This window comes from Metopolophium dirhodum, chromosome 3 (genome assembly GCF_019925205.1).
Source record: "Metopolophium dirhodum isolate CAU chromosome 3, ASM1992520v1, whole genome shotgun sequence".
In the NCBI taxonomy this organism is placed as follows: domain Eukaryota; kingdom Metazoa; phylum Arthropoda; class Insecta; order Hemiptera; family Aphididae; genus Metopolophium; species Metopolophium dirhodum.
Window position 1 is genome coordinate 28831551 of NC_083562.1, and position 14629 is coordinate 28846179.

At 31.9% G+C, this 14629-nt stretch overlaps 1 protein-coding gene across 4 annotated transcripts in view; it reads left to right on the forward strand.

The window, feature by feature from the left end:
* The window catches only part of LOC132941155 (uncharacterized), a 31752-nt gene extending 19304 nt beyond the window's left edge, over nucleotides 1-12448 (forward strand). The window contains exons 4-8 of one of the 4 annotated variants that reach the window (XR_009664137.1): nucleotides 477-773; nucleotides 3064-3152; nucleotides 4244-4442; nucleotides 4520-8725; nucleotides 8784-11073. Coding sequence is in view for 2 of the 4 variants with exons in the window: in XM_061009093.1 (XP_060865076.1) it covers nucleotides 477-773; nucleotides 3064-3152; nucleotides 4244-4442; nucleotides 11080-11339 (845 nt within the window). In the remaining 2 variants the exon portion in view is untranslated. The other 3 variants (XR_009664136.1, XM_061009094.1, XM_061009093.1) reach the window with 3 other exon arrangements.
* Nucleotides 12449-14629: the final 2181 nt, after the last annotated feature.

Consider the following 14629-nt stretch of genomic DNA (forward strand, 5'->3'; position numbering starts at 1 on the left):
TTAAGATACCATGTAATATCCCGTAGTTGGTATATCTAAAATTAAGTCAGTTATATAAAAATGAAAGTAAAAGTTTCTAAAACAAAAACTATTAGTAAAAAATTATTCATATTTTTATTATTAGTGGGTGGTTTAAATGAGTATTTTAAAAGAATTTTTAAGAAAAATCGAAATAAATTTTTAAAACTTATTTTGCTTTATATTATGAATTTAAAAAAATAAATCAAGATCCGATTACAGTTTTACCCACAACCCATAAGGGTGGAACAAATAATAAGGACAAAAGTTTAAAAGAAAATGTATTGAAATTGCATAAAATGTTCGTAAATTAAAATGTTGTATATAATAAACATACGTTTTGAAACAAACAACAATTCTCAAACGTTAAAATGCACTGTTTTATGTTAAGGCAACATGCCTGTATTTTTTTTATGTAAATACAAATATTTTTTTCTAAAAATACTATAAAACGACAGGTATTGTGAACAGAGGAGATTCGTTTCGGAAACGCCGGTCGAGGAGCAACAGCCTGGCCCGAGAAGACGACCCCAAGGAATGCACGCCCCCGATCCTGTACGACAATAATAGCCAGCAGGTGCAACAACAACAGCAGTTTCAGCATCAGCAGGAGCAACAACACCGGCAAAACGAATGCGGGGACGACATAACTTCGCACACGGTGTCACTGATGGGATCAAGAGGAGTGGGCAAGACCACTCTCATAAGTCAGTTTATGACTTCAGAATACATAAACGCCTATGAGAGGCAAAGAGGTTGGTTTTCCTTTATAATATATTAATTTATATTTATTAGTTGTAGTATAATAATATAATATAGTTTATACATATTTGTATCGGCTTCTTACGATGTCACGCACTCGCCTCTCTATTATGTATAGTACATTTACGAGTTATACGGAGTGATTCATTAAAAGAGTGACACTATCGTTTTTTTATTATTTTTAATAATTTTAAGTACTTTAAACACTTTGTCTTTTCAAAATAAAATCTAGTTTTTTTATTATTATTATTATTCAGAGAAATAATTTTCAGGTTTTTAATTTTGTAAATAGAGACCCATAATTTTAAATTCTAAAACAGAATATAAAATATATTTTATACTTTCAATGGAAAAGGTTGATATATAAACGTCGCATATTGAACGAATAGTTTTGTATTAAATTACAATGAGAAGTCTTGAACTATAGAACGTATTACTTTGAAGAGTATCCTTCGCTATGCCGCACTTCACTATCCGTTTATAAAACTTAATGTAAAATGAAATCATTGCTTCAATATTGAAAAGAATGAGAATAATAACAATTCAGTATTTTATTTGCATGCAAGTACCTATAACGCTTCTAGAAATAATTGTTTCTCTCCAAAATAACTCAAAATTACCGAGTAAACGGAATGCACAGCCATTGCAACTGCATTCGATGCAAAGATGCAAGATATAGGATTATTATTCTATATTGTATCAATTGCATTAAATTTTTTCAACATTTTATTTTTGGAAAATTAAAGATAAATTTGGTTTTTACCGGAAACATATAGCAATAATTATTTCGATTATGCAGTCGGTCTTGCGGTAGGTTAAAAATCAATATTATGCAATAATGATTTCCTAAAATACATCGTTCCCGGGATATTTCTTTCATTCTTTGAGGACAATTTCCTTATTTTCCCAACCCTGGACCCTTCACATAGTGTTATTAAATAACAATATAACACTATAACAGTCATAACAGTCGTAGCTATATAATATAATATAGGTATTTATGGTAACAATATTATTATAGCCTTTTATTGTTGTCATAATTGTATTATCATTTGCCTTGGTGGCGGTGATGCCGCCGGAGCCGAGACGACCTATTCTCCGATAAACGGCATTTTCAACATTTTCCCGACCCTTCCGCGTCGCTACGACAAATCCATTGGCGATAGAGCACTGTCACTATAACTACTACCAGTGTACAACTAATACTTCTATTACTACCACTACTTCAAATACTACGAATACGATAAGTATACTGTCTACTACTATCATAAATTATGGACAACGATAAGTTGCCAGGCTCTTCGGCGACAACCCTCGTTTTGAGTTTCGACATTGTATTTCCGACCAGACCAATGACGCGACTGTATCATAATATTTGCATGCAACGTTCATGACCATATATTATTATTGCTGTGTTATATATCATATTTTATTATACTATATAGCACGCCCGTGATTTGGGACTTTTTGAAAAATCCGACAATTTTTTAAAGCTGCTCGAGACAAATATTCTGACTGGTCAGGCCGAATAATTACAATAATGCATTTTACTCCATCCACAGGCATTGTTATATTATATCACACCAAAGCTATATTAATATATTATAATATCTTTTTACCTATACTTATATATAATTCATTCGTGCATCTGTTTAGATCGTGTAATTACTATTTCTATTGGCTCACACATAAATGTTGTTTCGGTTAACGAAAAATATGTTTTTATTTATTTATAATAATATATAGCGTGGACGTTGGTTACACATGATAAAATTGTAATTATTATTGGATATAATTATCTGTATTGTATTGTATAATATTATAATTTAGGCTATTAAAGCGTTTCTATAATTTATAAATGTAGAAATGAGTAGGTAACAGCTATTATACCAGTATAGCATAATATAGTTATATAGGTATAGTATATTATATTAGAGGTGAAGGTATTTCTGAGACTTATAAAATCAAAAAATACTCGACTTGACGATTCGTGGAAGATTTACAATCGAAATGATTAAATCTAAACTTTGGATAATAGATTTAACATGTTTTTTGGGGAGTGGCTTAACCACTTTTATTCAAATCATAACCACATATTGTTTATTTTTGTTCGCAATTGGTTCACGTAAGAATAAAAAGTTACTTATTACTATTCGACGCAGGTGAATTTCCCATCTCGGTTTCATTTATCCCGGGTATGAAACGCCGGAGAATACAGCTATATGTTATATACATAATAATTAATTAATAACCTTAAATCGTATGTGTTATAACTTATTTCAGACAACTACGAGTCGTCAGTGCAGTCGGTGTGCATTATGTTGAACGGTGAAGAATCTGAACTGAGGTTTATCAATGACGGAGAAGTTTCGGTAAGACGATTTTTATTTATTATTTGAATACATTTATGAACAGTATTGATGAGCAATGTATCTATAATGCGTAGATTAAATAAGATTAACTCAATTCGATTTCTTATAAAAAGGTTCAAAAAATATTATATAATATTCTAAACTTCGACGTTAAAAATTGTAATTCTCCCAAGATTTTTAAAAACAAAATTTAAATTTGACTACTGAAAAAAATAATAATATATTAATAGATATATAATAAATAATATCCCGTTGTTTATACAGAATATATTTTTACTTGTTTTTCTAATGTTATAATTTTTGTTATGTTAGGTATAATAACCATACCCAACTATATTTTATATACTTAATTCTATAGTTTATTGTTTGTGTACTTTCCTTGTAATTTTAAGGTTTGACATACAATTACGTAATTGATTGTACTTTTTAAATTCATGGGTCACACATGAACTTGTACATTATCTTCTTAAATAAATAAATAAAATAAATATGCGTGTCAGAGCTGTCCACGTACTATACACGATCGACCTGCAATGATGTTTATAATAATTAATAATGACATCCAAAGTTACTTCTATGCACGTATTATCTGCGGGTAAACATCACTGCATCCACGAGCGACATTTAGGGGCGGGAGAATTTCTTATAAGTTGCCCAGAACGAAATTTGAATTTGCGCCAATCCTAATAAATCTACTTAATGCGTTTTTCTGTAGTCGATGTAGCCGTCAATCGTCATGCACAATATGCCATATAATATATCATATTATTTAATCATAAGCATATCTATAATTAGCAGTAGCTACTAATAACTTTCGGAGACAATACTATTGGTTTCCCGTTAATATATATAGTTACACGTGGTTTTATTTGCAAAGGATTTGTGTGTACCTATTAGATTGTGAAATTGTTGGTCGTTTGACATTTGTTTTCGCAGAGTCCAAAACATGTGTAACTCTTTAATTAGTAAATACATACTTTATTTACTGACATTTTGTTGATATACGACATTAATCATGACTCGTCAAAAATCAAAAAGCTTATGATAACGTGTATTATTATACAATTATGCAATTATTTATGTGTATATAGACAAAGGAAGACCGAGTGGCCGGGAGCAAACCCGCAGATGCGTACCTGGTGATCTTCTCGGTGGTGGACAAAAACAGTTTCGAAACTGCTGAGACGATTCTGAAGAACCTCCGTGAACACGAAATGTTACGATCGAGACCAGCCATATTGGTCGGCAACAAAGTCGACATGGCCAGGAGCAGAGAAGTGACGGCTCAAGGTACGCGTATTATATTACACACCTAATATTAAATATTATACAAAGTGCGCCATAATATACGGATGGATTTGGATCAGGTGTTACTCGTTGATGGGTGGGGATAAATGGATAGCCCAGTGCGATAGTTGTGTTGGTAGACCAATGCAGTTACAATCGTCATCAAGTTTTGGTTCAAGACACACCGTGCGTTTGCATTAGAGACATTTTTTTTCAAACTAACAATCAGTCATCGTGTCATTTCACGTGAGATAACTGCACGATCAAGTCCACCTGTAGCGGGAGGGGCCAATGAGGCCGTGCCCCCTCCCCCCCGCTTTGCATGATGTACATTTTATGAACGCTTAATTCACGGATTTAGAATCTATGGTAGAGATAAAATATTTTTTGTTCACTCAGCCTCCTCCCACGACACCCCCAAGAAATATTTGAACTTGGGCACTAGTTTTCCTTAACTTGAGAAAATGACTTACCAAGTATATCCAGTTGATATGGATAGTATTTTATCCAATACAAACTGCATTTGTTACAGAATCTTGTAAGTACAATACAAATGTAATTCGATCAATTGTTTAATTTTTTTTTTTGCTTAAAATCCATCCGTTTTATATAGCACACCTTGAGTTATATACTTACTTTTATAGACAAAAAAAAACTCGTGTGGAGGTTGCATGATAAAATACATCTGTATGTGCGACTACAGACGCTCGCGAAAATTATTTTAAGTATTTAAAACTATTAAACATAACAATATTGTGTAAAAACAGTTTTTTTATAACAACAAAATATTGCCATAAAAATGTAGTGTAGTCTCTTAAAACGTATCACCCCATATATTTCATACCGTCGTTTAGAGCCGTTGTTTAGAGTCGTATATGTATAGTGTACAAAAGACCATTATTGAAACCAACATTATTAAAAATGAAAATAATACTTGCGATTCGCGAATATACATTATTTCAATGGACAACAATCGAGACAGTGTCCAAGACTCGCCTCTTAATAATAATAACAATACACTATATAATACTATGGTGCTTACTATTGTTTAGTAATTGTACGCACACACAATATTCAAGTGCGCATTTCAGTAATCACGTATTGTATAGGTTTGTCGAGTCATCGAGAAAGAGAGGGATTACAGTAAAGTTATATTAATGTAGTTTCTTACCGAAAGTGTTCAGATATAAAATCCTCGTTCTGTGATAAATCAATATAGGGAGGTATATTTTTTTTCATCTAAAAATCATCGATTATCAACTATAATTCTAAGTCTAAAATTATTTTAAATATTAGGAAATACCATTGTTTATGGTATAGTGATAATTCCGTCGTCTTTACAACTAATGGAAGAGTTTTATAAAAAAAAACTTCATAAATGTCAAGTTGATAAAAGGGATTATGGTGACAGGGAACAAGCGAGGAAATGTTGTAGATTCTTTCATTACACAATTTGTGACCGTCTAACGCCAATGTATTTTCTCCTATTCGTGGGACACATCAAAAATGTTTCACAATACCACAACACAAGTTTCGTTCATATGTATATTTTTATATTTTACTAAACACAATGACATTTTTAAACATTTTAAGCTATTACCTATTTATATCACGCACCTATTCATATAGGTACCGTTTTACGTTAAGTCGATATGATTCAAAAGTTAATGACAATAATATTATACTATGATACAAATATGAATATTCTATGATATAAAATTATAATAATTAACAATACAATAAATGCAATATTTTTATCAAAAATGAATTTAACTTACCACAATAATTAGCATTATAAGTATAGAGATAGGTAGGCAATAATAATAGGTATAATATTGATGAAAGTAAGTATAATCATTACAATAACATGAAGTGACACATTATTATGGATCGAGAAAATATCCAATCATATTATTACTCTACAGGGAAAATATGTGCATGCTTAGTTCCTTATAATATTATAATATATGTATAAGGTGACACATAGTATTTATTAGATGAAAAGATGTTGGATTGAAAATCAAAAAATTTTAACAAAGTATATATTATATTTGTATGGAATCGTTTGTAAGGTTTAGACTTTAGATGCTTGTCCGGGGATGGTTGAATATAAAACATAGATGTAAAAAATTAAATATTTACTCTTATACGACTACTATAACAAGAAGTTAAAAATCATAGATACTCTCCACTTCCAAAAAATAAACAGCACTTTGGAAGCCATTTACGTTTTTACAGTCCGTTTGTTTTATTTCTAGATGCTGAAACGTGATTCGCAAATTTACTTTCAAACAGTCTAAAACTAATTGTTTACATTATTCTTTACAAGGAGCAAAAGTTTCACGATTAAAAAAATTGTTTTTTTTTTTATCGCGTATTATTCTTTATCCTTTGAAACGCATAAGATGGATACATCAAATCTTACAAGATCGTATAACAAGGGCGCTACGAAAACATCCGGACGAGAAATTGTGTTTTTGTTTATTATTATCATTAAATATCATATTTACTCAGATTTTTTTAAAGCAATATCGAATCGAAAACGCTTTGTTTGTCATGCCTGCAACGAAAGTCTAGTTTTCGATGACAGTTGAAGCGTTGGAAAGCGACCTTTTTCCGTCTAGCGGGCGGTAAAGTGGGAATGCCCGTAGTGCCGGATGGTAAAGTGGAAATCCCAAAAAGTGCCGGGCGGTAAAATGGAAATCCCCAAAAGTTGAGCGCACGTATCACGCGTATCCTCTGCACAACCAGACACTAAAATCTATACCACGGTGCTTAAAAAACATAGACTTTTGGTTACATCTTATATTCATATTATAACCTCCGTGCATGACGCTTAAAATAAATAAAACCAATTCGTTTCTCTCGTGAAATATTGTTTTCGTAGAATTATAGTAGTTGCATAGATCCCAGCCTTAATTACCTTTGCCGTGTTAGCGTGATCGATGAGAGCAGAAACGCGATAAAAAAAAATAGTATGTGTGGCAGTCCAATTTCAGTTTTGGGTGAAATGCGGCTCTCACCCGTGGCTTGTGCCACGCACACGTCGCCCGCGTCTGAAATAGCTCACTTCCCGCCCTTGCCACACAATATACTATTTCGCTGTCTATTTCCCCCCTCGTTACAGCAAACCTAGTTGTTCTAACAAATGGCCAACGTGCCATATAATAGCCAATTGATAATAGGCAATGCCTATACATATAATTGTGTACATCCCGCATCCACCAACGTTTTAATGTTCATAGCCCACATAAATAATATTATATGCGTTCAAAACATCATCAGAAGTAATTTTGGAAGAGATAACTACCTACATCTCCTCCGAATACCGTTGGTTTTAGACGAAAATAACCATTGAATACGCTCCGCTGTATTATAGTAGATATCAAGTGTATCGGGGAACCTTGACAATGAGCGTAGGTTAGTTTAGAATTAGCATTTGAAGTATTCAAATTTTTACGAAATTAGATACAAAAAAAATCGATTTTAGTTATTTTGTATTGTATTTATGTGGACTTGACATTTTCACGTATATTATTAAATTTACTTTACACAGTGAAAATATTTCGATTAATTTTAGTCTGTTAATAACCTAATTATACCGCACTATAATAACAGTACATAACCTATATTATATTTACTTGATTTAAAAATGTATTAGGTACCTATTATAATAAATAATTAATTAATAATATATGCGATGTTTTCAGCAAAAATTATTTCAACCTACTACATAAGTGCTTAACTAGGTAATGGTAAAATAAATTACTAATGGTAATATAAAATATATATAATAAGATAAAGTCTGACAGACATTCTCCGTTAAGAATATTTTTCATATGCAATGATTATTAATTATATTATCATTGAATTCAAATTTAACACATCCATTACTGATTACAGAAACCTACTCAATTTCAGAAGTAGGTACTCTCGTTTAACGACTACTACTATACAGCAGAACAAGTTCTGCGATTATTTTTTTTATCTCAATTATTTTTAAAAGAACTTTCTTTTCCCTCTCAAAAAAAAATAATAAATAGGTACCAACTAGATCAATTTGCTACCTGTAACCAACCTTTGAAGTTGAAGATCGAAGCATTTACCCGCTGTAAAAAATGCAGCATAATACAGCAACAAAAATTATCATACACAATATACACATCATTATAAAACTAGTACATTCATCGCTCCACTCAGAATCTATAAAAGGCCTCTCGTTAAATCGAGAGCTTATAACGACGTTGAGGAGTTTCAGACAAGATCAATGCGTCACGTTCGGAGCGGTAATCCATTCTACAAGCCACACTTATTTTGTCAATTATAATATTGTTATGTTTTTAGTTTTGATAAACAAAAAGCTAAGCTATACAAGTGCTTATATTATACCACAGAAGTAAAGTAACGTAAGTCCATTTTTTAAAATATTGAGTTAATTCTATAATCAGAATATCCTTTTTGTGTTCATTTTAAAGGTATTGAAACGTAAGTCCAATACAACATAAATTCATGGCTGATAGTAAGCACTATAATAACTGAAGTACTAAACTTCGACGGGAGTATTGAAACATAATATAATGTCCAGCGTGATACATAAGAAAAGTAATAGAAAATAATAATTTTGAAGTATACAATCGTAAGTCCATTTCGACAAACATTTTGTTTTGTCTCTCCTGTAGAATTTGCTATTTGTGACTTGCGTCACTTGACTTATGTGGTACAGAGTGTTATTGTTAAAACTGTTGTTGTGTCGGGTTTCTTACCTGCTACTGTTCCCAACAGGAACGGCCGAGTATAGCTGAATTCGCATTAGGTTATTACCTACCTTATTTACTATAGGAACGTCAACGATACCGTAACGGCCGAGTGGTAACAACAATATATAATATTATCGTATATTATAATATTGTATAGATCGTTTAATAATAACGATAACAACAGTAATAATTAGAGAATATTATATTATACGCGGAGATCTCGCGCACCGTTAATTATTATAATAGCCAACGCGAGGAGATTTGTGGAACAATTAAAACCTATACGCACGGCGGCGACCCGAAACAAAAGAAATCGATACGCACCCAACGGTATAATACAATAATAATATATTATTATAATAATATTATATTGTATAGGTTATTACTATTATTGGGTACCTATATATTATAATCTCAAGCGCAATTAACGGCGACGTCTCGAATGCGTGAAAATCGCACGTTCTACTACTCATTCAGTACATAAACAGCTAACCTCTCCAACCCTAATCGATCCTATCTACTTTCGATCAGTATACGTCTCTTTGATATGATGCTCACCCCCTTTTTATTCTTAGACTATGCAACTGTGCGTTTATAGTATTTTATTCATATTCCTAATGATATTTTAATATTTCATTGCAATTTATGCGTACCAGATTCGATAAAAATTGATGTCAAGTGAAACGAACGAATTCGCGTTAGTTATATATCTATAGGCGATGTGTGTACTACGATGTTAATAATGATATTTTTGATTAAACATTCAAAATGGTAATTACACGTTAATAATAATAATAAATTAGACAACTTGTTCTCACGTTTTAAACAATCAAGTTGTAAACGTTTTTCGGTTTTAATGTTTTTTTGTGTTATTACCAATAAAAATTTGTCAAGTTTTTATATTATTATTGAAATAATTTAAACACGCAACATCGCCGATAAAGTTATATTTACGATTTCAATTTGGTAAACTGCCGAGTGATGATTTTGGTTGGCACTAAACATTTTCTTTCAATCATGTTAGTATGTGTCACGTCAATAGTAATTACGGGCATAAGTGACTATACTAGCAATTCGATCATATTTCATTATTCTTAAAAATTCCAAAATATCGTCTCTTCGAGTCCATTAAAAGACTGGCGCCTACTGCCCGGTATGGCTTATGGAATCAATTAAATGTTACAAAAGTCACATACCTATAAAATGTGAACAAAATCTTAGATAGTGGTTTTGACAGGTCCAGATTACAAATAGGTATAAAGTGTTGGGATTGTCTTAATTGAGAGTTATAACTTAACTATTTTTCTTCTGATGTTTTGAAAATTTCAAAAAGAGGTATTATGTAAACTAAAGAACTAACCTTACCCATATGTAAAAAAAAAATATTCATTACCTTTGAAAAGTTATATATTATTATTATTATTAACAACAATATCTGCTGCTGCAATCTTACAGTCATAAATAGTAAATAATTTATAATACTATGATATTAACTTTAAAGTTTAAAATTCACAACCGTCAGCAATCACAAAAATCAACCCGCCCTAAGCGTTCAAAAAAAATAACGATTTTCATAAACCTATCCAAAAAAAATGTTCGAGAAAAAATCCACACATTCCGAAATTAAAAGTAGGTATATAGGTTCAAAACAAAATAAAAATATTTAAAAAAAGTCTATTGCTTTTCAAAAAAAAGATGGTTCGCTCAATGCGGAACTCTATAATATTATAATGAATCGAAATTACGATAATAATAATAATATGTTTTCGGGATGTTTTATTAGGATATCGATTGTTCGTTATTTTTTTTTATTGTTTTGAAACGATAATATTTACTATGGCAATAATAACAATAGATAAATGTGTTTTTCGTTTTTCGTACAGAGGGTAGATACTTGGCGTGCACGTGCAGAGCCAAGTACATTGAAGTGTCGGTGGGCATCAATCACAACGTCGACGAGCTGCTGGTGGGCATCCTCACGCAGATCAGACTCAAACGGGCTGACAGTGGTGAGGGACACGACCATTGGTACAAAAACCGAAACTTCATAAAAGCCAGCCTCAAAGCCAGACAGATGTTCACGTGGGTGTTTGGCAAGGAGGACACGAAAACGAAAAACTGTGAAAATCTCCAAGTCCTCTAGTCGGCGGCATGTCAACAACTATATTAGAATAATAATATGCATATTATTTATATTGTAGGTATTATCTGGTATACATTCAATAATACTATCACATAATTTTTTAATTCGGGATTTCGTTTTTTTTTTTTAAACTATTTTATACATTATTATAATATTTTGTGTAGATACGATTAGTGGTGGTTATATATTAAATATTATAAAATATTATACTATCGTTGTTGTTGTTGATGTTAGGAATTTAGTATTTTCGATGATATCCTTTAAATTTATATTTTTATTAATTGTACCGCCGATAAAAAACATTTTTATTAATTCACAACAATATGAGCACACATACGACATGGACTGCATATAAGCAATACGTACAACACAAGATGTCTTTATTCCTTCTAAATTCCATCGTACTACCATCCGTCTACTATATTATAATCGTGTAATGTTATATATAATGTTTATTATATATTTATATATTATCTACCTTAGGGTCATCCAAATTTTGCGTTAGAAAACAGGCGGAGATATGGGTTTATTCAAAATGTAATCCCCACTAATTTTGGATTAATGTGCCATGTGCGGACGATGGATGGAGCTATAGCCAACGAGGAAGTATTAAAATGTCTAATAAAATATAATCGATGGTTAAGACATGAAACGGTCGGTTTCTTTAGAAGTTTTAAAAATAAACATAAATTCTGTCCGCAATATACCTACTAATATTTTTAATACTCAAGAATATCGGAATAAGTATGGGTAGGTACTTAAATTAATTAAGATTACTTTTCTAAAAGAACTTTTTTATTATTCCAAAATAATCGATGAACAACAGATATTGATTTCCGTTGTACCTACGATGTATTATCCTAACATAGGCCAAGACGATATATTTTTAAAAGTAGGTACTCGCTTAAAAACAACGTTTTTTTTTTTTTTTTTCATAATTGTTTGTTGAAATCGTATTTTTTACTTTTTTGAATGTACATAATATAATGTATAATATATATTTTTTGTATTTTAAATTTTTATACAGAATTATTATACCGTAACTATATGTGTATTTAATAGACATTGATTATTATGTTATATAATATTTACCCAATACATATTTTGAACTAACAAAATTGTTTTTTTTTATCTACGACATGAAAAATTCCAAACAATCCAGTGTGTATTCCTACGAGATAAAACACTGCACTTAAATCATCAAACACAGATAACAATACAATGTTTTCAAATACAAATGTAGTGGCATAAGTTGCATAACTGGGTAAAAAACTGGTTTGAAGGGGGGGGGGGGGGGGAAATTAATTTATTCACCAATATCGAAACCATAACCTATAATTGTTTGTTTTTACACAAGTATTAAAACTCATTTTATAGCTTGGAAGCAAATTGCAGTAGGTACCCTATATCGGTAAAACATAATATTAAGTACTCATACCTATATACATTATCGTTATCATTTTAAATATTTTACTTTTTTTAATGACCACTTGTATTATGAATTACTTATCCCAAAACTCAAGACGGAATGTTTTTTGGAATACTTCAATACATCAAATCAAATTTTCAACAATTAGTTAATGAGTTACAACAGTATTTAAAGTTTACCGGAGCGGAGTGGAGTGGTACAGATGAGTTGCCCCGCAAAACGTTGGTCTACTACTCTAACTTTAAACACTTATAAGTTATGACTAATAAACTATACCTGTACCTATACTTTACCGAAACGGGCTTTTATAAATCAGAATACTCTGAATATTATTCGGCTTCGGAATATGAAGTTAAAATATATGTAGTCATTGAAAATATAGTAAACTTTATAACTGTATTTTCCATACAAAACTCGACTAACGATACCGATAAAAAAAAAAAAACAGTTAAAAATATAATTTTTTTTGCAAACTCGTTGTTTTGTCATGACTATTAACATTATATGTAAAATAAATATTTTTTTAAAAACGTTAGTGTATATTCCGAAGCGATGAGTGTATTTCGTAAATAATAATGGATCGCACCATGTATGTGCAATATGTGCATATAATTCGTATCTAAAACTGCAAAACTGGGCGCGAATGCACTGCACTTTCACGGCGGCGTCCCGCAATAACGACGCCACCGAGTCTGTTTATACAGATATATATTTTATACAACAATATTATAGTATTATTATTATTATTATTATATCGACAAACGTATACGCTGACCCATTTTCGTCGGAAGTCGAGAGGAGCTGCTCCTGTATGTGTATAGGATATAGCTACACCGTGCGCGCGTGTGTGTGCGCGTGAGTGTATATATAGTAACGCCAATATTGTTTTGCATCCCATTGTTTCCCCATTTAAAACGTTAAGTTTCTACAAGTTAGTCCTCGGGTCAAGAGCAGAGAGTACTTGGGGGGAAAAAAAGCGCTCGACCGCGTCAAGCACGTCGTCTTCCTTACCCCGCACACACAATATCGTGTCTGTGTAAAATACACTATCGCTTGTGTGAGTCGATGTGGATGAATATAATACGCGTCGTACAATAATGCATAATGCATCGTGCGGGCATATATTATTATTATTAAATATATAATGCACTTTTAGTTATTAGTTCGTTTGAGTGTGTGTGCGGAAGCGTTGCGGTGCACCGGAACTGCGGTGATATAGGTAATCGGTATAATATAATTCGCAAAACGGAAGCCGAGTGGATTTGAAACCGACGAGCTGTCCTAAAAGTTCTTCGTTGTCCATTTGTGTGCGTTCCGTGCTCGAGCTGTATTTTTTAAGCCCAACACTGCCATACGACTCGCATGACCGACACCTACCAACTGGAACGTGTCCAACGTAAGTTTCGGAAGTCACACCCGCATATTATATGCGTTTACGCAGTCTGAGTAGAACTCGCTCTCAATTTTGGTGTTAGAACAAAAACAGCTATTATAAAACAAAAATATGTCGATATTTTTTGGCGGGCAAGACGTCGAGTTTTTTTAAAAAAATTTAAATTTTGAAAAAGTTATAAAGGCATTTCAAAAATGTTGAAATTTTTGCTATTTCTAAACGGTATAATGTGAACGAGGTAATCATTACAATGTTTCGTAAAACGGAAGACGAGTGGATTCGAAACCGACGAGCTGTCCTAAAAGTTCTTCGTTGTCCATTTGTGCGCGTTTCGTGCTCGAGCTGTATTTTTTGAGCCCTACGTCTCATAAGCTACACTTACCAACCGGAACGTGTTCAATGTAAGTTTCGGACGTCACATCCACATGCATTGTGTTGTATCAGTCTTACACAAGTACGACGTGGACA